General features: G+C 32.9%; 2 protein-coding genes across 3 annotated transcripts; both read right to left on the minus strand.

Moving 5' to 3' along the window:
• Positions 1–2,064: 2,064 nt before the first annotated feature.
• Positions 2,065–6,669, minus strand: LOC145631152 (putative disease resistance protein At3g14460). 2 transcript variants are annotated; one of them, XM_081683247.1, is made up of 6 exons: positions 6,374–6,669; positions 5,256–5,338; positions 5,081–5,156; positions 3,174–4,886; positions 2,918–2,981; positions 2,065–2,706 (listed from the first exon to the last, which is right to left on the minus strand). In XM_081683247.1, exons 1-5 carry the CDS (start codon positions 6,486–6,488, stop codon positions 2,920–2,922), a joined length of 2,049 nt encoding a protein of 682 aa, XP_081539373.1. In that variant the 5' UTR covers positions 6,489–6,669; the 3' UTR covers positions 2,065–2,706; positions 2,918–2,919. The 2 variants fall into 2 exon arrangements, with proteins under 2 accessions (XP_081539373.1, XP_081539374.1); XM_081683248.1 differs by having other exon boundaries at positions 2,065–2,769.
• A 630-nt stretch (positions 6,670–7,299) lies between these two features.
• On the minus strand, positions 7,300–25,591 carry LOC145632356 (putative disease resistance protein At1g61300). The gene is made up of 3 exons (XM_081684711.1): positions 23,701–25,591; positions 12,882–12,972; positions 7,300–8,366 (listed from the first exon to the last, which is right to left on the minus strand). The coding sequence occupies exons 1-3, from the start codon at positions 24,991–24,993 to the stop codon at positions 8,191–8,193; spliced, it is 1,560 nt and encodes a 519-aa protein (XP_081540837.1). The 5' UTR covers positions 24,994–25,591; the 3' UTR covers positions 7,300–8,190.
• Positions 25,592–25,899: the final 308 nt, after the last annotated feature.

Raw genomic sequence — 25,899 nt, forward strand, 5'->3', positions numbered from 1 at the left:
CTAAAATAAACAAGTAACCCTAACAAAAATTAACAAGTAACCACTAAAATAAACAAGTAACCCTTATAAAATTAACAAGTAACCCTTGTTAAACTAACAAGTAACCCCTAAAATAAACAAGTAACCCCTATAAAATTAACAAGTAACCCCTGTTAAACTAACAAGTAACCCCTAAAATAAACAAGTAACTAATCCTAACAATAATTAACAAGTAACCCCTAAAATAAACAAGTAACCCTAACAAAAATTAACAAGTAACCCTTATTAAATTAACAAGTAACCCCTAAAATAATTAACAAGTAACCCTAACAAAAATAAACAAGTAACCCTAACAAAAATTAACAAGTAACCCCTAAAATAAAATAGTAACCCTAACAAAAATTAACAAGTAGCCCCTATAAAATTAACAAGTAACCCCTGTATAATTAACAAGTAACCCCTAAAATAAACAAGTAACCCTAACAAAAATTAACAAGTAACCCCGAAAATAAACAAGTAACCCTAACAAAAATTAACAAGTAACCCCTGTTAAACTAACAAGTAACCCCTGTTAAACTAACAAGTAACCACTAAAATAAACAAGTAAACCTAACAAAAATTAACAAGTAACTCATAAAAATAACAAGTAACCCCTATAAAACTAACAAGTAACACCTGAAACTTAACAAAAATTAACAAGTAACCCCTCTAATTTAACAACAAATTCTGTAAAACTAACAAGTAACTCCTAATAAACTACGAGTAACAAGTAATAACCCCCTAAAACTTTACAAATAACCCTTGTAAAATCAACAAGTAACCCCTCCCTATAAAACCAATTCAATGAGTAACCCCTAAAACAAGTACACTGTAATTTTTAAATTAAAAGTAATCCCTACATAATGAAAAAAGTAACTATTGTTGTATCTTCTACATTACCAAGCTCCTCCAGCATCTTCTTAGCAGCGTCCATTTCATCTGCCTTTTTTTTCTTTTCATTCTCTAGTAATTCTTCATAAATTGCTTGATTTCTACTCACGAAAATTCTTTCACACCACCAAAAACAATCTCACGATGCTTGTTCAAATTGCAGAGCATAAATGACAAGAAAATCGAAAAATTACTAAAATTAGGGATTGATTTATATCAGAAGTATGAGAGTTCAGCGTATATGTCGATCCTTTCTTTATCTTGGGGAAGATTATCTTGATTTTTGTCATTATCAAAGAAAAGAACAATTTAGAGGAGAGAGAATTTGAGGAGAGAGAAAATGGAAGAAGAATAGTTTGAGGAGAGAGAAAATGGAAACAGAGAAAATGAGAAAACTTTGGGAAAGAAGAACCTTTTGATGTAATAAAATGAAAAAAAAAAGAAAGACACGTTTTTTTTTTTAATTTAAAATAACAAACCTGTTTGGTATAACGGAGTCCGTTATATAAAACGGACTGGTCACACCATGTGGCCAGCCACATATAAAAATTTGCCCATCAAAATACATTCAACATATAACCTCTCATAAAATATGCAATTATTGTGTTCTTCGTATTTTTGTTAATTTTTGTTAATTTGCCCAATTTAAAAAGCTAATTTGGGTATTTGGTCCCTTTATTATGATCTATATTACTTTTTTGTAAAATCCGAGCTTAATTTGGTCCCTTTAGAATTAAAATGACCCCTATAACCTTTAATGAGACATTTTTTGTACGAAAATCGAGAAAAAATAAATAAATAAGTGTAAAGTAGGCCCCACTAACAGTAACATGTAATTGAGAAATAACGTTAGGGATACAGCTTAATCACTTTTGGGATCTTGAGGTTACAGCGTGAAACTTTTCAAAGGGATAGGTACAACGTGGAATAGTCAATACCTCAGGGGTATGATGTAGAATTTCCCAAAAAATTTCTATGTCCAACACCTTTGAATGTCCCTTTACAAAAAAGAAGTTATCTACTACCTCCGTTACATATTATTTGCAACGATTAGACATTTTTCCTCTCTATTTTATGTCAAATCGTTGCAAATAATGTGTAACAGAGGTAGTATATAGACCCTGGCATTTAAATTGACTTCCAAAAATGGACATCTGAAAAAGGAAAATATACAGATTTAAAATGACAATAATCATTCTGCTAGTACTTGTGAAATATTATACTAAATTACAATGAAGTCATTACAATGCTATTACTAAGTGTTCAATTTACCGAAATGACTTCATTGTAAACTAGCAAAATAAAGTCATTACAATCCTCTGCATGTAAATTTTCATTGTAAAATTACAATGATTTCATACAATAATTACAATGAAATCATACTGATTTCTATTACAAATATTACAATCCTCTGCATGTCTTTTGACTCATTGCATGAAATTACAATGATCCGAAATTCATTTTAAATTACAATGAAGTCATTACAATCCTTTTTTGCATATCTTTTGACTCAAACAAACTAGCAAACACAACGCACATGCTTCTTAGAATAGATTATGACACTGCTTTAATCCAATGCAACAAAGAGATCTTGACAAATGAGTACTTCTAAACTTCAGTACAAACTATGAAAGACAGAGGGTAGCCTACATTTCTGAAGCACCATTACTTCAACTGTTGTGAGTTTTTGCAAGATTCGCCACTGATCTTACAACTTCAATTTGGAGAAGGCCGCACGCAAAGTCTTCACTACACAACTATTACATCTTGGGATAATTCCTCATAATTGCTGATTACCTGAATTTAAGACAAAAGTGATAAGCATCAACCTCATTGCCTTTATAGGATGTTTGGTGCATACTGCATGGGAATAGAAATGGGAGAATACAGTTTAGATAAAGAGGGGGAATCTTTTATTGGGAATCCATAAAACATGACCATTTTATAGCTAAAAGAAAATATCAGCAGGAAATCAAGTAACTAAAATTTGACACTTTTATAAGTTTACCTCTAGCAGGAGTCACAAGGGTGGATATTATCGTTGTCTGAACCCTCACTATCTGAATCTGAACCTGTAAAATATGTGTAATAGTTTAAACAATACAGTGTACTGAGTGTAGTGTATATAGTTCTATAGAAGAATTGAAGAGTCAATCAAAACTGAAAGATGATTGAGAAAAGAATACATAGAGTACTAATAATATGAAATAGGAAGGAAATTAATGATAGAAAATTAAAAAAAGTCTTAAAAAGCTAATAGTTACCTGCAGACGAAGTATCATCAGCAGCACCATGTTCTTGAGTAGAACGAAGGTCTTTCAAATCAATTGTTATCTCTGAAATATTTTCAATCTCAAACCAGCCTTCACCTCCCCTCATATATCTCTTTTTCAACAAAGGACAAGTATATATTACAAGAGTTTCTAGCGAAGGTGGAAATGTTGGCAAATCTGATAGAGGTTTGAGCACTTTGCAGTGACTTATTTCTAGATGCTTCAAGGATTGGAGATGTGGAAGAAATGGAAGCGTACTCAACTTGGGACAATGTCCTATAATAAGCTTAGAAAGGAATGGGTAATCACTATAACTTACTCCTTCCCAAGCTTCTAATATAGGCATGCCATCAATTAGTAGAGTCTCCAATCTAGGAAAACTAACGGCATGATCTAGAGAAATCATGCGAGAGATGCGTGTCAATTTGTACATCAAAGTAATATTCAGATACCTGAGATTCGGTAATCTTCCTAATTGGATATGGATTTTGTCTATAGCACACTTGAGGAGGGTTATACTAACAAGCTTCGTAAACATTGGATCGTCCATCCAAAATGGCAATTTTAAGCCAGGATAATATAATATCTGCAACTCTTCCAAACGTGAGTTTGGCACAAGATCAAAAGTATCATCATCCAGCTCTCGTGTATTGTAAGATATGTAGTCATTCCATCTTAGTTGCAACTGAGTAATATACTTTTTATTAAATAAAGCAGCATCCTTGCCCTCTTGCTGGGTCGAATTTTCCAACCCAGAGATGCAAAAACTTCCTCTAAGGCTATTCATGTTCCTAAGTTCTCCAATGCTACAACCCTTTCTAGAGTCTACAATGAATGCTGATAGTGAGCGAAGTTTAGTAAGAGCGCCTATACCTTTGGGCATACATGTTAGTTGGCCCAAAACATCAAAATCAAGATAACGAAGGTCAATAAGCTCTTTCATTCCATCAGGAAGGATGAGTAAATGCCTACACCCTTCAAGTTTTAAGGTTTGCAGTTGATGAAGTCGATCAATGGAATCGGGCAAACTCTCAATCAATGTAAATGAAAGATCAAGATAACGTAATTGTGTCACGCTCCCTATAGAACTTGGCAGCTCAGTTATATGGCTTCCGCTCAAATCAAGTGCTTGTATAGACTTAAGAGCTAAAAACAAATCTGATGGTATCTGTTTGAGAAAAGAGCCATAATCACGAACAAATAAAAGTGTCCTCAACTCATTGAAAGTCTTTAGTGTCTCGAACATTCCTTGATCAATGTGATTTGACACGATTGAGACATGCCAACACTTAGATCCCACCATAGGCGCATTGTCATCTTCTAACATAACACGAAGATCCTTATTTTGGATTGTTTGCATCTCATTTAGAAGAGTTGTAACCTTGTCAAAATTAACCTTGTACTTACTTCTTCCGGTCAAAATATCAACTCTTGCTGGTAAGATGTATTGTTCCTCTAAAAGAGTATCAAATCTTCTATTTCCAACATTTTCCATGCTTTTTGCTCCTTTCTCTCCTAAATAACCCACAGCCATCCATAACTGGACTAATGTCTCTCTTTCGAATTCATAGTCATTGGGGAAAAGGCAACAGTGAAGCTTTGTCAGCTCTCTTCCTCGGTTAACTCTAGCAATAGTTTTCATCCTCATTATTGCTTTAAAAACCAATGCTAGAGTGCGCCAATGATTATTATCAATCAGCATTCCTACATATATTGACGCAATTGATCATAGTCATTTATGTGTCCAAATAATAATTACTGTAAAAAAAAAAGGAAGTTTATTATCAATAATGAACAGGATTTGTACCATAAACTATAAAGCTACTCCATTTGTTAATCTGCAATGATCTTGAATTGAATAGGATATAAAGATAATAAGATTGGAATAAATAAAGTACCTATTCTATTCATTTGTGATTTCACAAAATATGGATCACTCTGATTAACGGGCGAGGCTGTTTGAGCTTCAGGCTCCTGGTCAACACCACAGATATGTCAAAGTCAAGCATATGCAAAAGTAAGAGAATTGGTGTACAAAACTTGTGAGAAACCACCATTTAAAAAATGACTTGCCTGACTTATCGAATACTTCTGATTTTGGATTTGTCCATCAATATCAGACAGGTCGGATAAAGAGGGCAAAGATTTTTGTAATCCTGTGAGGCAAAGGGAGTATTATTCAAACAATGAAAATAGAGTAAATTTTTTAGATAGAATGAAATGAGCCTAAGCAACCCCAAATGAGGAGGAGACTTTGATCCACAAACAAAGCCAAAGGAAGTTTCATACTACGAGTACAAACTAAAACCAATAGGTAAATCTAAGATTAACTTCTTTACTTTATAAAGTGGAATTATCGTCTCTCCTCTTTCTCTAATGTGGGACACTTAGATTTACAATGGATTTTAACATATAGCAATATAATATCAATAATAGATCTAACAACCTAACAAAATACTTCCTCCGTTTCATACATAATACTTCTTCCGTTTCATAGTAATAAAATACTTTGACACACGTTTTAAATAAAGAGATTTTAGGGGAAAAATGGTCGAATTAATCAAATTAACTTAACACCGTTAACATATAATTTTTATATTGCTTGTGAGTCAATATAGTTTTCATCCTCATTATAATATGTTATTATTATTATTATTATTATTATTATTATTATTATTATTATTATTATTATTATTATTATTATTATTATTATTATTATTATTATTATTATTATCATTATTATTATTATTATTATTATTATTATATTTTACTTTTATTTTTTGATAGCTAGCCATCTACTTTATTTTACTTTAATCTTGAAATGAACAAAAAGGGTTTGTTCACATTTACAGAATTGAACTGAATTGAATTGATTGAAGCTAAACTGAACTGAACTGATTGGAGCTCAGATGAGGGTCTGTTCACATTTACTTAATTTCAGTTCAGTTCAGTTCAGTTCAGCTCTTAATTTTCCTCTCTCATAAACTATTCATTTCAGCTCAATTTAGTTCAGTTCAGTTCAGTTCAGCTCCAATCAGTTCAGTTCAGTTTAGCTTATTTCAGTAAATGTGAAATGAATATTTTATGAGAGAGGGAAATTAAGAGCTGAACTGAACTGATTAGAGTTGAACTGAACTGAATTTAAGTAAATGTGAACATGCCCAAAAATATCAACATTTGGATATTAGTACCTGTTCTCTTCATTTTTGATTTCACAATGAAATATGGATCACACTGACGCAAATGCAAGGCTGTTGAGGCATTAGGCTCCTGGTTAACATTTGCAGATATGTCAAAGGCAAGCATTAAATAAAAATAAATGTAAGCACTTTTTTATTTATACAATAATACTGAGTACATTTTAGGATGTCTGTCCGTATCAAAATAAAATAAAATAAAATAAAAATAAAAATATCATCTTCCTTGAATGGTTTATTCATAAAAATCTTATCACTTCCGCTCTATGGTACTCCGTAATAAAATTCATTCACCATACAATTAACAACATTTACAACATTTGGTCCCTTACATTGATTGTATAGTATATCATCTTTCATCATTTTAAAATGGAAAATTTATAAATTGTAGTCATTTAAAGTTCATATTTTGCAAATTGCAACCATTTAAATTCTTTTTTGCAAATTGCATCCCAAAAGTTCGTATAAATTGTAAATTACAGCCTAATTCAACTTTTACATCGATTTACATGTTGAAAAATCTTTGGTTAAAGTTTTAGGGGTCATTTTAGGCCATAAGAGTCCAAATTGAGTTCGAAATCAGCAAAAAAAAATAACATAAGCGCCTCATTTTGTGTAACAAAAACATATCGATTTGTGGGAAACTATAAAATGAGACACTTACATTATTTTTTTGCTAATTCCGAACTCAATTAGGATCTTTAAGGACTAAAATGGCCCCTAAAACCTTTAACGAAGATTTTTTGACATGTTAACCGATGAAAAAATTGAATTGAGTTGCAATTTACAATTATACAAACATTTGGCTGCAATTTGCAAAAAAAAAAAAAATTAAACAGCTGTAATTTGCAAAATACGAACTTTAAATGGCTGCAATTTGCAAATTTTTCTTTTAAAATTTGTAAAAAAAAAAAAAAAAAAAACTTTTAAAAATACCATTTTGTGAAAAAAAATACTACGGAGTAATTTTTATTTTTTTTTTATTTTTTTTTTGTAAGATGAAACCTCGACGTTTCCAAAATTGACTCACGTTATTCGACAATGACTTAGGGGCCGTTTGGTTCGCACGAGGAATCGGAATGGAATGAACAAAGGGAAAGGAGAAGAATGGAATGAAAATACCCTTTTTTTGCTTTGTTGTTTGTTTTTAAAACAAGGGAATCAATCCCACCACCACAGCCACCGCCACCACAACCACCACACCACCACACAATTCATATGGTTTTCATCATTCCCAGCCACGAAACCCCTCGCCAGCCCTCCCCCTCCCCTCGCTGGCTCTCCCCCTCCCCTCGCCGCCCTTCGCAAACTCTCCCCCACTCGTTGGGCCCAAAACGATGAATCTCACCCTCGAAAAACCTCCCTTAGGGTTTTCGGAGGTTTTTCGAGGTAGGGGAGGGGTTTTTGAGCAGCGCGCGTTTATCGGTGGGCGGCGAGGGGAGGGGTAGGGGTGGCTAGGGTTTTGCGGGTGGTGGGAGAGAGATCGGGGCTAGGGGTTTTGCGGGGCTAGGGGTGGTTTTTGCGTAGGAGGGGAGGGCGGCGAGGCTTGGGGGAGGGGTGGCGGTGGTCGGGGTAGTGGCGGCGGTGGTCGGGCTGGTTTTCCGATGGTGTTGGTAGGTGTGAAGGTGGTGATGGGGTGGTGTGAAGGTGGGTAGGGAAAGGGAATGGGAAAGTCTAGGGGGGGTGGGGAATGAAGTTGGAAGGATTTGGGGTAATGGGAATGATTAAAAGTGCTAAACAAACATCAACAAAGGGAAATGGGCCAGTTGATTCCCATTCCCTTTCCTGATTACCCCCAATCAAACGGCCCCTTAATATTTTTGGCCCGCACTGATCCTAGCTAATACGAATAACCATGTCATGAGCAAAAGTATTGAGAATAAATACTCGTAAAGTGGACTTGCCTGAGTTGGAGAGAACATTTGTCCATTAAAATAAACTTTTAAGAAGTTGGATCTGGAAGGCGACTTGGAAAGGCTCTCTGGCCCTTTGTAATTCAAGAAACATGAGAAATTGAATGTTAGAAAAAACTAAAAACGGTGATACATTTTTTTCAGAAGATTAAATCAACAGCACATAAGAAGTCAAATACCATTACAAATTGCATCAATTTTGTAACAGAATTCAAACAAATAAATAAATAAATAAATAAATAAAAATCAATAATCAATAAGTTCATCAAAATTAAAATTGATTGCGCAATTGACATATGGATATACATTAAAAAATCATTACAAATTAAATTAGAGTGAAGTGTAATACAAGGACCTCACTTTTCTATTTTTTACCTCCCACTTTTATTTTCACCTTTTAAGTACCTATTGTTAATTTTCAGGCCACTTAAACTTAAGTCTTTCAATCAACAAACGTCATGTCATTTTACCATTTATTAAAAAAAACTCAGTCCCTAAGTTGTTAGAGTTGTAACATTTTTTCTAAAATAAATTTAAAAGGATAACTACTTCTCCATAGTCCGTACCATGTTTCATCCCTAACCACTCGTCTGTTGCCGGTGGACCTTGCCGCTGCCGTTATCCACCAAGTAAAAGTCTAAAACACCTTTTTAACTCCACCTAACTTCATCCATGAAAGAAACCCACCAACTCTAATTTATTTTGGCCTAATATTCACTATCCTCTTGTCTAATACAATTTACAAGTACTTCGTATATTTTTAGCCGGAAAATACCCAATGTCAGTCTGCCACCCAAAACATCACCCCAACTCCCACCTAGGGATGGCAGTGGGTCGGGTTAAATGGGAGACCCGCCCCATCTCCGCCCAAGTGGGGCGGGGATGGAGGGAGGTTTGGCGGGTTATGGGGCGAGGATGGGTATAACATGTGTACCCGCCATGGGTGATGGGGAGGGTATGGATTTTAGAGTAGACCCGCCCCATATTCGCCCCGCCCCGTATCCATCTTATACCCACACCATATTTCTTTTAAAACATTTTATAATTTATGAAACTTCATACCCTCTAAGACCCAATAAGCTTGAATAATGAAAGTTCCAATTTTCTTAACCTAATTTGATATAATTGTCATTAATGTGATACAATAGAGAATCATGACAATGGGTTTGGGATGACATTGGGCAGGTATGAGCTGGGCATGAATATCCAAGTGGGTGATGAGGCGGGGATGGATCCTATCTTGTACCCGGTGGGGCGAGTATGGATGTGGATATTGTACCCGCCACGGGTGGTAGGGCGGGGATGGATATAAGATTTTTTGACGAGTACGGGTATGGAGGTACCATCATCCGCATCCGACCCGCCCCATTGTCATCCCTACTCCCACCAATAAACATGCAAGTGAAAATATCAAAAAAAACGTTAAACATCCCCAATTCTCTCTCACCTAATATCCCCACTCTACCATCTTCCATTTCCTCCATGAGCTGATGGAGCCAACAGTCCCAACACCACCTTAATATCTTCTCTTTCATAAATGAAATAATTGATTTTATTTTTATTTATTTTTTGTATAAATTCCAAAACAAGCAAAAATAATTGGACTAATTGTTTTTTTTTTTTTACAAAAAAAAAAATTATATCAATGAAATATCTATATACCACTACTTCTGCTTCAGCCATAACTAACTCCTAATGTTTCTGTCGGAAAGTCGCAGCAAATAAAACAAAGTACGGGAATTTCCGACCTTATTTTCTCTTTTGATTTCTCAGATTATGGCTAATAAGACCATCATCAATCATGGTATAAAAATTTATACTATCCCTCTCTCTACCACATTCTCACTCCACCACATCATCTATACCACAATACAATATATATTTTTCAAAAATCATTCTACCCATAATATTAAAAAAGTTTACCACCACACTTTTCTTTCCTATTTGTATTAATAATACACTTAATTTAATTAGAGCATCAACACTCGTGATATAATTTTATACCACGGTGTAAATATTCATCCAAAAATTGCAAATTTTTACTACTTTGGTGGCATAAAACTATATCATCAAATGGTATATACCATCTCATGGTAAACTTTTGCTTCGTTCCACGTGAAACATGAACCAACCAGGTCACGTCATGTGGCCTGGTTTTCATACATCTTTTATTTATCTTTTTTCAATTGCATTTTAAGAAAAAATTATAAAGTCAAAAATTATAAAAAAATTACCATTGTTCATAATTTTTCAAGACATACACATAGACACCCATATTGATATAGTTTTATATATTTTTGAAATTCACTTTTTTCTACCTAAATTGCTTATTTTTATTTAATTAACTTTATAAATAGTAATTAGTTATTTTCAACATAAAACAAAATATAATTATAATTTAATTAAGTGTATAATTTATACATATAGGAGAGAGAGAAAGTGTATTGGTAAACTTTTTTTATACCATGGGTGGGGTGATTATTTAATTGTGAATACAACATGTGTATTTTTGGAATAACTCTAGACCCCAATTTATATACTACCTCCGTTATAGGTTATGTGCAACAATTTGATATAAAGCAGAGAGGGAAAATGTCTAATCGTTGCACATAACCTGTAACGGAGGTAGTAATTTAAGTTTGTATTATGCTAAAGGAATCACTAGAGGTCTAGACTTATTCCAAAAGTACACATGTTGTATTCAGAATTAAATTTTTCAATCAAAATTTTTTTGCCTTTTCTTTTATCTTTTCCTTGAAATTAACACATGATTAAAAAAAAAATAAAATGTTAATGAATACAAACTTACAATAATTTATAAAAATTTGTAAATTATATATCATTATTTAAATTCAAATTTCAAAAGAAAAATGTTACTTCCTCCGTTCTGTTAATATTGCAACAAGGAGGAAATTACGCATCCCAAAACACATTTTATATGCTAAATATCTATAACTGTGTAAGAATAAAAATTATAAAAAGTTGATATTGTGAAAGTATTATATGAGACGAATCCAACAAGATCCCACTTGATTATATTTTGCTTAACGTATAACTCATATTATATGGTCAAACAAGAGTGATGAATAGTGCAAAAAGTCCATTGTTGCAATATTAATAGAACGGAGGAAGTATTATTTTATACCAGTCTTATTAAAAACTAGTTTTAGTATCTTAAGAAAAAAAAAAAAATAGTTTTAGTACTAAACTTAAGGTATGTATAGGTCATACAATGCGTTGATATTGTATACTTTTTTCTAATCTATCCATAATCTATATCTATACTAAGTATATGAAAACACAAACCACAACCATGTGTCATTACAAATTACTGCTACCTCCGTCACGTATCTACAAGCCTATTTCTCCAATTTATGTGAGTATTAAAAAATTAAAATAGGCATGTAGATATGTGACGGAGGGAGTAATATGCCACATGTCACCTCCCTTTCTATATAAAGTTTCACCTCCCTTTCTAAATAAAGTTAAGCTAATTAAGTAATTAGTACACATTACATAAACATATGAAATACAATTAATTAGTCTTTTTAACTCGATAAATATAACCTAATTAACAGCCCGTGCATGGCACGGGCCAAAAGACTAGTTATAACTAAAGTAACTACCACTAGCATCATTACTTTCCACATGTCAACCTCTCGTGAAAAACTTTCTCGCCAAAACTAATAATGGCATCATTTTTTTTTTTTTTTAAATTTCCTAACAACTAATTAAAAATTTAAATTGACTAATTACACAATTTTTAATGGAGTAAAAATAAGGTGTAGTGGTTAGGCTATTCACTTTCCTATAAACATTATCTTTCCTCCGTATAATTTATACAGATTATATAAATTGGAGTTTCACTCTTTATTAATTTAACAATTTATTAGATTTTGCTTAAATTATTTATACTAAGCATTACACACAATTAGGCCAAAAAAAATTGCACTAGCCTAACCTAGCTAGTTCATTATTACTTGAATGGCCATTATATAAAAACATCTTCGGGTAGCTGAGTTGATAATTTTGCTTGGTTTAGAGTTCCGGGGGGTTTTAGGGTTTCAGGGGTGGCTAGCTAGGTTTCACGGTTTTGGAGTCTCGAAGGTGGATGGGTTAGGTGGTTGGGGTTTTCATGAGTCAGGTTGGGTGGTTGAAGATGGCTAGGTTCCAAAAGTTGGGTGGCTCGGGTAAGAGGGAAGGAGGAGGAGAGAGAAAAGTTTTTTTTAAAAAAAACCCCTAAAAAAAAAAAACCTGAACAACAAGTAGCATGGCAACGTGACCAGATAAAATTGAAGATTCCCAAAGCTTGGATTATTTCAAAGGTTGAATTAATAAATTTGAACAAGTTATATATTAGATTATTTAAACCAACTTTTTCTAAAACTAATTATCACACATTGTAAGTCAGTTTACAATTAAAAAAGATAATGAAACGACCAATAGAAAGAGAAATTTCAAGTTTTTCAACATGAGAAACATAGTACTCAAATGGTAAAGAAATAAATAAAAGTACTTATTTTTACTATTCATCGGCAAAACCGCTACTTGAAGTAGAAATGCTTGTAACCATATAATAAGATGTTTACCTTTTGATTCTGATAGAGAAGAGGACTTGTTTATTTTAGCCCAATCAGTAGAAATGCTTTTCTCGAAGAAAGATGGAATGGCGTTGATCATCTGTTGATATAGAATTACACTAGGTTAGAACCCGTGCGATGCACGGTTTATATAAAACTTATTTTTAATTTATACATTTTAATAATAAATCGCTATTATACCTGAGTATAAATAAGAATAACGTACATTTTGTAATTTAAAATCTTTTATTTTCATCAAAACTTTGATATAGTATCTGTTCGACGTCGTCTAATTCATAGTTTAATATAGGAGATTGTTTATTAGTGTGTTATTAAAAATTGTTTCAATTTCCTACAATAAATTGATAGGTTTTAGTTTTAAAATGGAAGCTTCTAATCTTTAAATTTCAAAATTGTTAAATAGGATAACTCTACAAAAGAAAAAAGGGGGGGGGGGGTTTCTAAGCTATGCCCTCAAGGTTGTTGAGTTTCTAAGGTGTGTCATGCTTTTTCAAAATTACAAGTTGTGCCCTCCAACTTAAGTTGTTTAATCAATCGTACCCTCTGACGTAAACTGGATGTTAGAATTGTAAATAAATAGGAAGTAATAAAAAGCAGATGAGAAAAAAGAATAAGAAATACACCGAGAGCTTGACATATCAATGATTGCTTTTAAAAGAAAGAACGAAAAACAAATGAGAAAATTTGGAAAAAAATGTTAAATGTTAACCTACTTATATAACTCTAACCGAATATGGGCGTGAAATTTCTCTCCAAAGTGTGGTAATGAACTGCCAACACAACTACTAACATTGGATTAACGTTATAGGGTACAGTTGAATAAACACTTTAAGTTGAAGGGTATATCTTGTAATTTTAAAAAAGCATGGGCACACCTTATTAGAAACTCAATAACCTTGGGGGCCAAAAAAAAAAAAAAAAAAAAAAAAGATGACATCATCATTGCATTTAGGCGGAAAATTTTTTATTAAGAAAATGACATGTGGGCAGTGATGATGTTTTCATCTTCTGTTTTAGTAGTAGTTAATAGATGGATACTCATTATATCGTCAAACTAATATTCGTTTCATCTTATAATAATTTTTTGTCCCATAATAATTGACATAATTAAATATAGCACACATATAATTGCTCTAATTTGACCTTATATGATAATAATTTGTATAAATCAATTTTCTTTTTTCTTTTTTTTTTTTTTTTTTTTTTTTGTAAGATGTAAAAATTTAATCTGTGATATTAATCTTTATGATATTTTAAACTCTAACTTCTACACGACATTCCTCTAGTAAAAAAAAAATAAATTTCTTTGTTTGTTACTTATAATATTATACTAAGGGCTCGTTCTCTTACGTTGAAATTCAGGTTCAGTTCAGTTCAGCTCATTTCATCTCATCTTCTAAATTCCTTCTCTTTATAATATTCATTTCATTTCATTTCAGTTCAGTTGAATTCGGCTCCTAATTTCCTTCTCTTATAAAATATTCATTTTAGTTCAGTTCAGTTCAGTTCAGCTGAGTTCAGTCAATGAGAACAGGCCCTCACTTAGTGCCTAGATGGTTGATAAAATTTTAATATAACATTTTTACTTTTATGTTAATACGGACAAATAATTTGTTCTGATAATGTAGGATATTTAGACATATGATATCATATGATCATATAACTTTGATCATATAACTTATATTTATATAATAATATTTTCGGATTTTTCACCAAATACCACTGAGTTAAAGCTTAATTCACCATATACCATATAAAACTTTCTAATACACCGTATAACCTTCAGTTTAACTAAAATGTCACAACATGCCATTAATGACTAACGGACGTTAACACCATTAGTCATTAAGGCTAATAAGGCCACATGGCAACATATGATTGGTTCCCTTTTAAATTAATTAATTTTAAAATAATTATATAATTTTAATTAAAAAAAATAAAAAAAAAAGAAAAAGAAAAAAACCCAGCCACCCACGTCCCTCCAGCCAGCCACCATCGTCCCTCCACCCAGCCAGCCACCACCGGTCGGCGAAAAACTCGACCATAACCCTTGCGCTGGCGCCGAATTCCGACCACAACCCCTGCACTGACCTGAAATTCGACGAGAATACCCCCGTCGGGCCGCCGTACTCCCTTTATCTTGAACCACCGGCGAAATCCTAGAAGAACAATCGAACCACCGGTCGCGAAACAGCCCATCTCCCTCGAAGAACCCTTCGCTAACCATCGGTCAGCGCCCAAACCCCCCTCCCTCGCGCCGACGAATCAATTTCGCCCCTATTGGTGCCATTTTCACCCCAAACTAAACCACCACGTATGTCGAAATCCTAAAACCAAAATCTAGGGTTTCGATTTTGGTGTTTTAGGGTTTCGGGGTGGTGGTTTTCGGCAAGTTGGGCGGCGGCGACGTGTGGGAGTGGATTTAGGCTGCTGCGCGAAAGTGGTGGCTGGAGATTTCGGGAGGGAAAGGGGAATTCGTAGGTGGTGCTTGGTAATTCGAGAGGGATAGGGATACTCGCAGGTGGTGGCTGGGAATTCCGGAGGGAAAGGTGGCTAGGGTCGGGAATTTCACCGGCGGGGAGGGGGGACGATCGCCGGCCAGCTGGGGTAGGGTCAGGGCTAGGCTGGTGGCGGCGGTGGCTAAGGTGGTGGTTTTTTTAAAAAAATTTTTTTTTAATAATTTCTCTAAAGTTAGTTAATTAAATAAAGAATATTAATAAGAACCAATTATAAGCTGCCATGTGGCACAATTAACGTTAATGACTAACTGAGTTAACGGAAAGGGCAAGTTGTGAAATTTTCGTAAAACTGAAGGTTATATGGTGTATTAGAAAGTTTTCTATGGTATATGGTGAATTAAGCTTTAACTCAGTGGTATATGGTGAAAAATTCGTAATATTTTTTGTAGTTTTGTTTGTGAATAGTTATTTATGTTATTATTAACTTGAAATCATTTTTAATGAACTTGAATTATTTTTACTAAATTGGAAGTATTTTTATTAAATTAATTTTAGTGATTAAAACTTATTTATATTGATTCTCTAATATATTTTTTTCAGATAAATTAAATAACAATGCATTTTGTATGCATCTAACCACACCATCTAGTTGGACAAGGTAACCCTTATAAAATTGACCGAGTAATCCCTGTAATACTAATTGAGTAACCCCTAACACTAAATAATTAAGTAACTCTTATCTATAACACCGATTGAGTAACCAGTATAACACTGACCAATTAACCCCTGTAGCACTAACGAAGAAATTCTTGTAATAGTTGGTGACATAGTTTGGCCAGCTACATGTATATATAGCAGTTTGTGATTAAATATATTATCAATGGATTTTATTTACAGAACTTTTAAACCGAATTTAATGATGGAAATAGAATTGAGTTCTAGGATATTTATTAAAAGTTATGATTAATTGTGTATATATGAAATATTAGAATTCTATCGATAATAAAATTTTATACAACAATTTTATTTTAAAAATTCTATTCAAAAATAACTTACTTAGCATCTATGTGTCACAGTAATACCTATTTATTTCCTACGTGGTGCGACATTTGGCAAAAAACTGAAATGCCAAATGTTGTTATCTTGTGGTCTAGCTGCAAGACCGGCTTTATATATTAGTGATAAGATATGATATGATAATTCTTAAATGGACCTGGTTCACACTAATTTATTGTGGACCGCTAACATTAGAGAAAGTATGGTTGTTTTATTAATAAAAAAAAAAGGGTCACTATAATTAAAAAAAAGTTCACTATGTTGAAATAAAAATCATTTTGGTAATATATATAGGCCTAAGTGGTTATTTTTGTAATGAAATACTTTATATATTGATCAAAATGAATAATAAAGGCCACTATGTTAAAATTAGGGTAATAGCGTCATATTTCAAGTTCACAATATTATTAAACGTTGTAATAGTTTTAATAAAAGTTACTATGTTAAAAAAAAAGGTTACTATGTTAAAAATAATGGTCACTATGTTCAATATAATGTCAATTGCATGTGTATAGACCTCAGGTCCACGCAAGTCTTTTTGTATTTTGTAAACTAAATTGTAAATCTCTTTTCTCATTATTTTATTTTTTGTAAGAGCAGTAAATGTTTCACAAAAGATAAGTTTATTTATTCAATAATGAATTATACGAGTACTTTATATGAAGTAACTTAATGTTTAAAATTATAAGATAATTTTAATTTTTTATTTCACTTAGCGACTTAATTTTATTTAGTTATAGTTTTTAATAAGCTTACGTTTTAATTGAATTAAATCTTATTCGTGACGTTAATTAAGTGGTGGTTGAATATTATAATTGTAAAATAATGTACTCCCTTCATTCTTGAAAATTCGACTCGCTCTTTATTTGTGCGGTCTCCAATAAACATCTTTTGACTATGAATATTTTTAGCAATGGATAAATGAAACTTATAAAAAGTTAATATTTGAAAAAATTATAATAAAGGAAATCTAATAAGATCCCTCCTGCTAAGTTATTTCTATTTTATAAATCATTACATGTGGTCAAAGTTATTTTACTTTGATCACATAAATAGTAAGTGAGTCAAACTTTAAAAAACGGAGACAATAGTAGTATAATATTTATTGGTTGAAGTAATAATGTAATTTAATACCATTATTTATGTAGTGGTGCATCGAATACTTTTCAAAAGTACTTTAGTTTGTTAACATAAAACAGAGAATTATATTACTACATCTGCTACAAGTTATGTGCAACGATTAGACATTTTTCCTCTCTGCTTTATGTCAAATCGTTGCACATAACTTGTAACAGAAATAGTATTAAGAGGCTAAAGCCTTAAGTTTAATTACATCCATCAGTATATCTACATATATTTTAAACAATTTATATTGTATTATAGAACAACATATTTCATAATAAAAAGATAATTTTGAATTTTGGTACCTTGAAAATGGACCTAATTGAATTTTTGCACCCGTTTAAAACTTTTTTTTATTATTATTATTTAATTACCCATCAAAGTGTAAAAATATAGGTTTTGGTACCTCCGTCCATGTTCTGTTAAGTTTTTCACTAATGGGGTCCTGCCACTTTCTAGCCATCCCTTAGTCACCTTCCAGCTACCCCTTAACCACGTAGCAACTAGGCACACGGGCACCTCGTCTTGCCACCACACCACCACCACCAAAACTACCCCCTGCACACACAATTCGCAGCGGCGTCGCTCCATCACACCACCATCACCAAAACTACTCCCTTTCACAGACGCACCGACCATCCTCCGCAAAACAACCATCTCCTCCACCACCGCACACAATAGTTGGCCCTCGAAACCCTAAAACCCACATGAAACAACCCAAATAACCACCCGTTGGGTTGTTTAAAAACCCTAAACAAGTTTGGTTTTACGGGTTGTTTCAGGTGGGTTTTAGGGTTTCGAGGGCTACGCGAAAAAAGGAGGATGGTTGTTTCAGGGAGGGAAGAGGCCGGCGAACAAGGGAAGGGGTTGCTTCGGCGAGCAGTGGTTGTTTGGAGGGTTGTTGCGGCTGAGATCGAAGGAGGGAAAGGGAGGACAAGGGTTGTTGCAGCTAAAATCGAAGGAGGGAAAGGGATGAGGTGGGCTGTTGTGCCTGAGATCGGTGGAGGTGGACTCGTCGATGCTGGGGGAATGTTTGGGCACCAGCAGCCGACACAAGGAAGGGGAAGGGTGGATGACGACGGGGAGGGGTGGCAGTGGCTGGTTGGGTTTTTTTTTTTATATGTTTTTTTGAAGTTTTTTTTATTAAATTATTAAATAATTAGATTATGGGCCCCACTAACGGAAAGTTGACTGGAAATGGATGGAAGTACCAAAACCTATAATTTTACACTTTAATGGGTACCAAATTAAAAAAAGAGTTTTAAACGGGTACAAAAATTCAATTAGACCTACTTTTAAAGTACCAAAATTCAAAAATTCCTACTAAATATGTGTTATAAAAAAATTTGGTGAATTTTTAAAGATAATAGGTGAATAATTGATGAGAGCAGTGATAAGTCAAGTAGTTAGAGCTAGGGGTGGGCAACTTGGGTACCCGATCAAAATTTTAGGATCCAGACACGAAATTGGTTGAAACTTGGTCCTAAAATTTGAAATTTAAACCGCACCGATTACCCACTTATATACATAAGTGTTAAAATATAATACTCCCTCCGTTACATATTACTCGCAAGTCGCAACAAAGGGGTATTATTTGTGAGACATAAAATATTTCTTTGTTGCGAGTAATATGTTTGTGTTTTTATAAAGTGTTACAGTTTGATCGGCATATATTTTAAGACAATTTTATTAACTTAAATAAAATAAGAAGTAAGTGGGGTAGTTAGAGTATTAAAAAACAAAGCTTTTTTGGTACAGCAGGCCACACGGTGTGGCCTGCTGCCAAGTCAGTAGAAATAACGGATTTTGACGCGCGCATAACGGGGTTACTGGTTTTGTCAGGGTTACTTGTATTTTTCAGGGGTTACTTGTATTTTTTTTTCAAGAGTTACTTGTAATTTTTTTTTTCCGAGGTTACTTGTATTTTTTTTTTTTTTCAGGGGTTACTTGTATTTTTTTTTTTTCAGGAGTTACTAGTATTTTTTTTTTCAGGGGTTACTTGTATTTTTTTTTTCAGGAGTTACTTGTATTTTTTTTTTCAGGGGTTAATTGTATGGATTAGTTATTCAAGGATTACTTGTATTTTCAGGGATTACTTGTATTTTTTTTTTTTCAGGAGTTACTTATATTTTTTTTCAAGGGTATTTTTTTTTAGGAGTTACTTGTATGGGTTAATTCAAGGGTTACTTATATGAGTTACTTTAAAGGTTACTTGTATGAATTACTTATTCAATGGTTACTTGTTACTTATTCAAGGGTTGCTTGTAGGTTGGTTTCAAAAAAAAAAAAAAAAAAAAAGGGTTGCTTGTAGGCCCCATACCAAACCAGTAACACCCTAAAAGTAACCCCCGAACAAAACCAGTAACACCCTACAAGTAACCTAACCCCTGACCAAAACCAATAACACCCAACATGTAACCCTTGCCCAAAATTAGTAAAACCCTACAAGGCTACAAGTAACCCCTGACCAAACCAGTAACACCCTACATTTTCACCTCTAGCGTTTAACATTTTTATAAGCATTAAGCTATTTTATTTATGTTAAATATTAACATATATATATATATATATATATATATATATATATATATATATCAACATATTTTTTGTTAAAAATTAATACTAATTAGCTAAAGTCCGTGCGATGCACAGTTTGTTAGTATTTTTGTAAAAAATATATTTTTATATTATGTGATTAAATTTTTTATTATATTAGTTTTAAAATATTAGATAAAATTCCTAATCTCAAAAGATAATATTTTGTTTTTGATTATTTTAAACTTTAAAATCTATTAGTCAATATATATATATATGTTAAAATTTATTATATATTTAGATAAAATTTCTAATATCAAAAGATAATGTTTTATACTTCCTCAGGTTTGTATTAATTGACCTATTGTAAATAGACACAAGTTTTAAGGTAGAGTAGGAAAAAAAATGAAAGACCAAATTACCCCTCTACCCCTACCCTTCCCCTCTTTCCCCTCCACCCACATATACAGACATACATACAGTACATCTCACAGCACAGTTGTGGAGCCATCACTTTACCGCAGCCGCCCCACACCATCAATTTGTAAGAGGGTGTAGTGTCATATTATGTTGAATTGGTCATGAGGGTAAATAAATAAAAGGCTTGTTTGACATTGTTTTTTGTTTTCAATTTTCAGTTTTTTTGAAAATATAAAACCAAAAACAGGAAACAAGAAAAAGGTGTTTTCATTTTTTCTGTTGTCAGTTTTCAAAATTAGCATGATTTTAATAAGTTTGACTAATTTTTTATTCATTATATGATATATATCATACACTTTTAAAATACAAAAAACCAAAACACTGAAAACCGCAACAATGTCAAACGAACCCGTAGTATTATATTTGCCATAAAAGAAAACAGGTCAAGTAAAAAGAAACTTTCTAAAAATGAATACAGGTCAAGTAATAAAGAACGGAGGAAGTATTTAATTAATTTAGGGCCTGTTCCGATTGACTGAAGTGAGCTGAACGGAACTGAACTTATTAATTAGTGATTTTTAACTACGGATTAATGATCTTTGATTATTTATTACTATACATATGTGTATATACAAATGTACATATTATTATTAATATTATCATTATTATTATTATTCCTCAAAAAAAATTATTATTATTATTATTAATTATTGATGATTATTATTATTATTATTATTATTATTATTATTATTATTATTATTATTATTATTATTATTATTTATTGATTATTATTATTATTATTATTTATTGATGATTATTATTATTATTATTATTATTATTATTATTTATTACTTATTGATTATTATTATTGTTGTTGTTGTTGTCGTCGTCGTCGTTGATATGTCTATTTTATATAGTATTTTACCCCGTCCCTTGGTCATAATTAGTAGTGTTTTTGGCCCTTTAGGGCCACTTTTATTACTAATATGTGTTTTCTAGTGTTTTCGTAGTTTTGGTTAAGTTTTGCAGGGAATTGCACCTTTGGAGCATTTTCCCGGGATTTTTATGAAGCGACTACGAGCATTGGAGGAGCACGACCATTTTCGGAGCCTGAGGCAATTGGACCATGTATTCGAGACCCGAGAGGAAATATGGATTGGGCCGAGAAATCTAGCCCAAATCGAAGTCCAAACCTCCAAGATGAAGCCGGGCCCGATCGGGCAAGCTTACGCCCGATCGGGCGAGCTGCGCGCATGCCAGCTGCCAAGGAGATGCGCGCCCGATCGGGTGAGCGTAGGCTCGATCGGACGCAGCACTGAAAGATAGGCATAGAAAAAAAGGCGGGCCCGATCGGGCGCGTGTTTTGTTAGAGCCTGATTAAGCTTTGTTTAATTCGTGTTTTAGGGGAGATATTTATATTCGTTTTGTACGGATAATTAATCACTTCTTTCTCTCAGACTTTCTCTCTCTACTTAGTATTTTTCTCTCTCTAGAATTCTCTCTAAACTCTTGTTCTTAATTTCTTCATTAATTCCAGATTCGTTTTGGTACAATTTCTTCCCTCTTTAATTTCAGTTATTTTAATTATTTTCTTGTTTATATTTTTAATTGTTTATTTGATTGAATTAGTTATGATGATTAGTGAGTAGTTTAATTCTAGGGTTTATGGGGATCCATAATTAATATGAAGGGATAGTTTGTTATTATTGAACGTTGATATTGCATGATAATTTCCTATTGAATTGTTTTAATTCTTTGCAATTATATTATGAATCGAGCAGATGTAATTTGATTGTGAATGTTTAGCAATATTGAATTGATGAATCGAGCAGATGTTGATTTAATATTAAAGGCTATTTTTAATAGAAACTTAGGTCTAATAAATTGCGAGACCCTGTTAGATCCATGTTGGTTAATAAATTGCGAGAGCCTGTTAATCATGTTATTGATGCATTGTTAATTATTAATTGCTTTGTTCTATCCCGGAATATTAATTATTGGTGAACCTGCGACCCTAGATTTCCTTATTATTGATTCTTTTCTCCCTAAACTCATCCTTCGTAGTATAGAATTCATATTTAAAATATTGGTTACTTAGATAATTTAGATTATAACAATTAATTAGAATTAAAAAGACTTGTTTCCCTATCTATTGTAGTTAGTGATTTAGGTAATTATTTTTTATTAGGGGATACGACTTTACCCTGTCAGTCGTCGTCGTTGTTGTAATAATAGCTTAAAAGAATGAAATTTGGCTTTATATCATTAGCAATATCATTAGACGTAAATTAAGAGCTGAACTGAACTGAGCTGAGCTAAACTGAACTGAATTGAATTGAATTTCAACGGAAGAGAACATACCCTTAAACTGGAAAATCTCATTTTTCAATTTTGCTTACGTGACATTTGAATTATTTAATTCTAAAAGAAATTAATAATATCGTATTTAATTAGCTACCACTAAAATTTATTATCCTACATGACGCGGTGAAAAAATTAAATCCTACGTGGATTTGTAAAAAAACTCGGGAAAAAACTCCCCTTTATATATATATACTAGATTTGTGCCCCGTGCGATGCCCGAATTGTTTATGGACTTTTATGACAAAATTATAATTCAATTTATATACTACCTTCGTTAATTATTATGTGCAACAAAGGGGTATTATTTGTGAGGCATAAAATATTCCTTTGTTGCACATAATAATTAACGGAAGTATATAAAATGTTGGTATTTTATTGAAATAAAATTTCAAATAACAATAAATCAATATGCAAACTTGATTGAAAATAGAATTCTAAATTAACTTTTTATAAAGTCTATTTATATCTATCCAACGTGGTACGAAACTTGATAAAAAGTTGAAACGCTAAAAGTTGTCTTGTGGCCTAATTACAAGTTTATTATTTGGTATTTTATTGAAAATGAAAGTCTAAACTAACAATCTTATTCTAAAATTCTATCCTAATTTGATTGAAAATGGAATTCTTAACTAACTTTTTTTTTTTTTTTTTTTTTTTTTTTTTTTTTTATCTTATGAAGTTAATCTAAATATGTCTAAGGTGGCGTTATACTTTGGCGAAAAGTTAAAACGCCAAATGTCGTTGTCTCGTGACCTAACTAAAAGTTTAGCTTTTTATAATCCAGTTATATGATACGATATATTAGAATTGTGAATAATGAGGAAAAAAAATAAAGTGTGAATTTTTTGTACCTGAGTATTGGAGAACCATGTGGGTGTTCCAGGGAAGTTTGGGCAATTTCTGACATCGAGTAAGCTGAGGTTAGGAAGTGAGTAGAGTGCGTTATAAGGTATAGATCGCAAATTTGGACAATCATAGATGCATAATTCCTGAAGAGATGTAAGATGTTGTAAATTCTCCAGCTGTTGTAACTGTGGACAATCTGCAATCATGAAATACTCTAGAACCTTGGCGAATTGGAGCCAGTTGGGCAACCGAACCATCTGAAGGCCTACAAGTTCCAATCTTTTAAGAACGCGCGGTACCTCTCTTCCCATTCGACAGTCTAAAACTACACTTGCACAATTGTGCAGAACCAATTCCTCAAGGAAAGCCAAAATTGAAGCTTGTAAATGAAATCTTGGGCATTCAAAGATTCGCAGTGAGAGATTTCTAATGCCTACCCTGACTTCCCTGCCTATGCTGGTCAAGTGCACACAGTGAGAGATTTCTAATACTCGTAGATTTCGAAGAGGGAAACTCAATTCTGTTTGCCTGGTTGTCAAGTACAAATTTCTCAATTTGAGAGAACGATTCAGTGGATCCACCCAATGAATATAATCCAATTGAACGCATCCATCAATATCCAATGTCTCCAAAATTGGAAAGTACTCAATATTTAATAATTTGAGATGAACATTCCCTGACAGGTTAAGATATCTTAAGGAATATAGACTGATACATGGAAACTCCTTAAATTGGCATCCAGATAAGTCTAATACACGAAGCTTCCGTAAATTAGAACCCAATCTTATAATTTGACCTTCAGATCCATTCAAGTGAGGACTAGAACACATTAATGAAGTAGCTTTTACACAATTCTGGATAACCTTTTCCAGGTTAAAATGTGATATCCCCTTGTTGTTGAATGCTAAATGTTTATACAGTCGTCCAACAACTTCAGAATAACGTGTGTCGAACACAACTAGCTCTTGAGCTGCAAGGCGGCGTGTTTCATCATGGACAAGAGGGCTCATCTCACAGCTGTATACTCTTCTGCTGCTGCCATTACCAAAACCATACTCAAGTTTTAGAAATATCCCTCTGGATAGAAGCTCTTCAAACCGCTCTTCAAACCGCCTAAGCTCTTTAAACCGCTTAAACTCTTCCGCAATCTCTTCATACCCGAAGAAATTCTGACTTTCCTGAACCATCCACATATTGACCAGAGTTTCTCTGACAAATCTATGACCTTTAGGATAAATTGAGCAATACACAACTAATCCAAAAAGATGGGCCGGAAGTGGTTCAACAAGGCCAATCATTCTGGGTCTATGAGTTTCCCTATTTTCAAGCAACTCAAACTGTGTAATTTCACTAAGATCAGAACAAATTTCAAACAGTGGCGCTTGTGAGATAACCAACCTCAGCTCCTCAAACCCCTTCTCTTCTTCTTCATCGTCTTTAACAGTTAAAAAACTCTTAGCAAAATGAAGATCCAGTAAATGATTTGCCCTCCAAACTAAGGCTCGAGATAATCAGTGGATAAAGATAAATAATGGGTACGGCTAGGGTCAAGCAGAAGGGGCAGTGTATCTTTCAGTTTTGTAAGATCATTTTTCAGATCTGGTGGAATTTTTACTTTCGAAAGACAAAAGGATTCCAATTTGTGGAGAAGAGATGCAACATCATCAGAAAGTCGAGGGTTGTCCATCGTCTCACAAAGAAGACGATGAAAAAACACAAATTAAATTGGATTGGCAGAGGTATATGCTTGTTTTCTTTCTTCAACACAAATCCATGTCCATAGGGATTGGATAACTATGTCAACGTATTAAGTTGAATAATTACATTTTTAGATTTTTTCTGTGATTATTACTCCGAATAAATTACTCTCTCCCTACTAGAACAAATGACATGTTTTTTTTTTTTTTTTGGTTTTTCTAAGCTATACCCTAAGTTAGTTAAGTTTCTAAAGTGTACCCATGTTTTTTCAAGTTTCTAAGTCGTGCCCTTCAACTTCTTATCAATACTAAAATGTACCCTTATTAGTTATTTAAAAGTTAATTGAGAGTGTGATTTTGTGGCTTTAGTTTTCGTTATTCAGGTTGTTGTGATTAAGATTTCTTTCTCGTATCATTTCCTTACCTCGACTACCTTAGGGGCATAGCTTAAAAAATCCTTTTTTTTAAAAAATGAATTACTCTCTTCGTACTAGAATAAATCACTAT

The sequence above is a fragment of the Chenopodium album genome, chromosome 5 (genome assembly GCF_948465745.1).
Source record: "Chenopodium album chromosome 5, dcCheAlbu1.1, whole genome shotgun sequence".
Classification (NCBI taxonomy): domain Eukaryota; kingdom Viridiplantae; phylum Streptophyta; class Magnoliopsida; order Caryophyllales; family Amaranthaceae; genus Chenopodium; species Chenopodium album.

Excerpts from the sequence above, each read along its gene's own strand:
- LOC145631152 (XM_081683247.1), bottom strand. The coding sequence starts at position 6,488 with ATGCTTGCCTTTGACATATCTGCAAATGTTAACCAGGAGCCTAATGCC. Across the intron at positions 5,157-5,255 it reads AGAAGTATTCGATAAGTCAG|GAGCCTGAAGCTCAAACAGC; the intron begins GCAAGTCATTTT and ends GGTGTTGACCAG. Across the intron at positions 2,982-3,173 it reads TGATGATACTTCGTCTGCAG|GTTCAGATTCAGATAGTGAG; the intron begins GTAACTATTAGC and ends CATATTTTACAG.
- LOC145632356 (XM_081684711.1), bottom strand. The coding sequence starts at position 24,993 with ATGATTGGCCTTGTTGAACCACTTCCGGCCCATCTTTTTGGATTAGTT. Across the intron at positions 12,973-23,700 it reads CATGGTTCTCCAATACTCAG|ATGATCAACGCCATTCCATC; the intron begins GTACAAAAAATT and ends CTATATCAACAG. Across the intron at positions 8,367-12,881 it reads TTCTCTATCAGAATCAAAAG|GGCCAGAGAGCCTTTCCAAG; the intron begins GTAAACATCTTA and ends TGAATTACAAAG.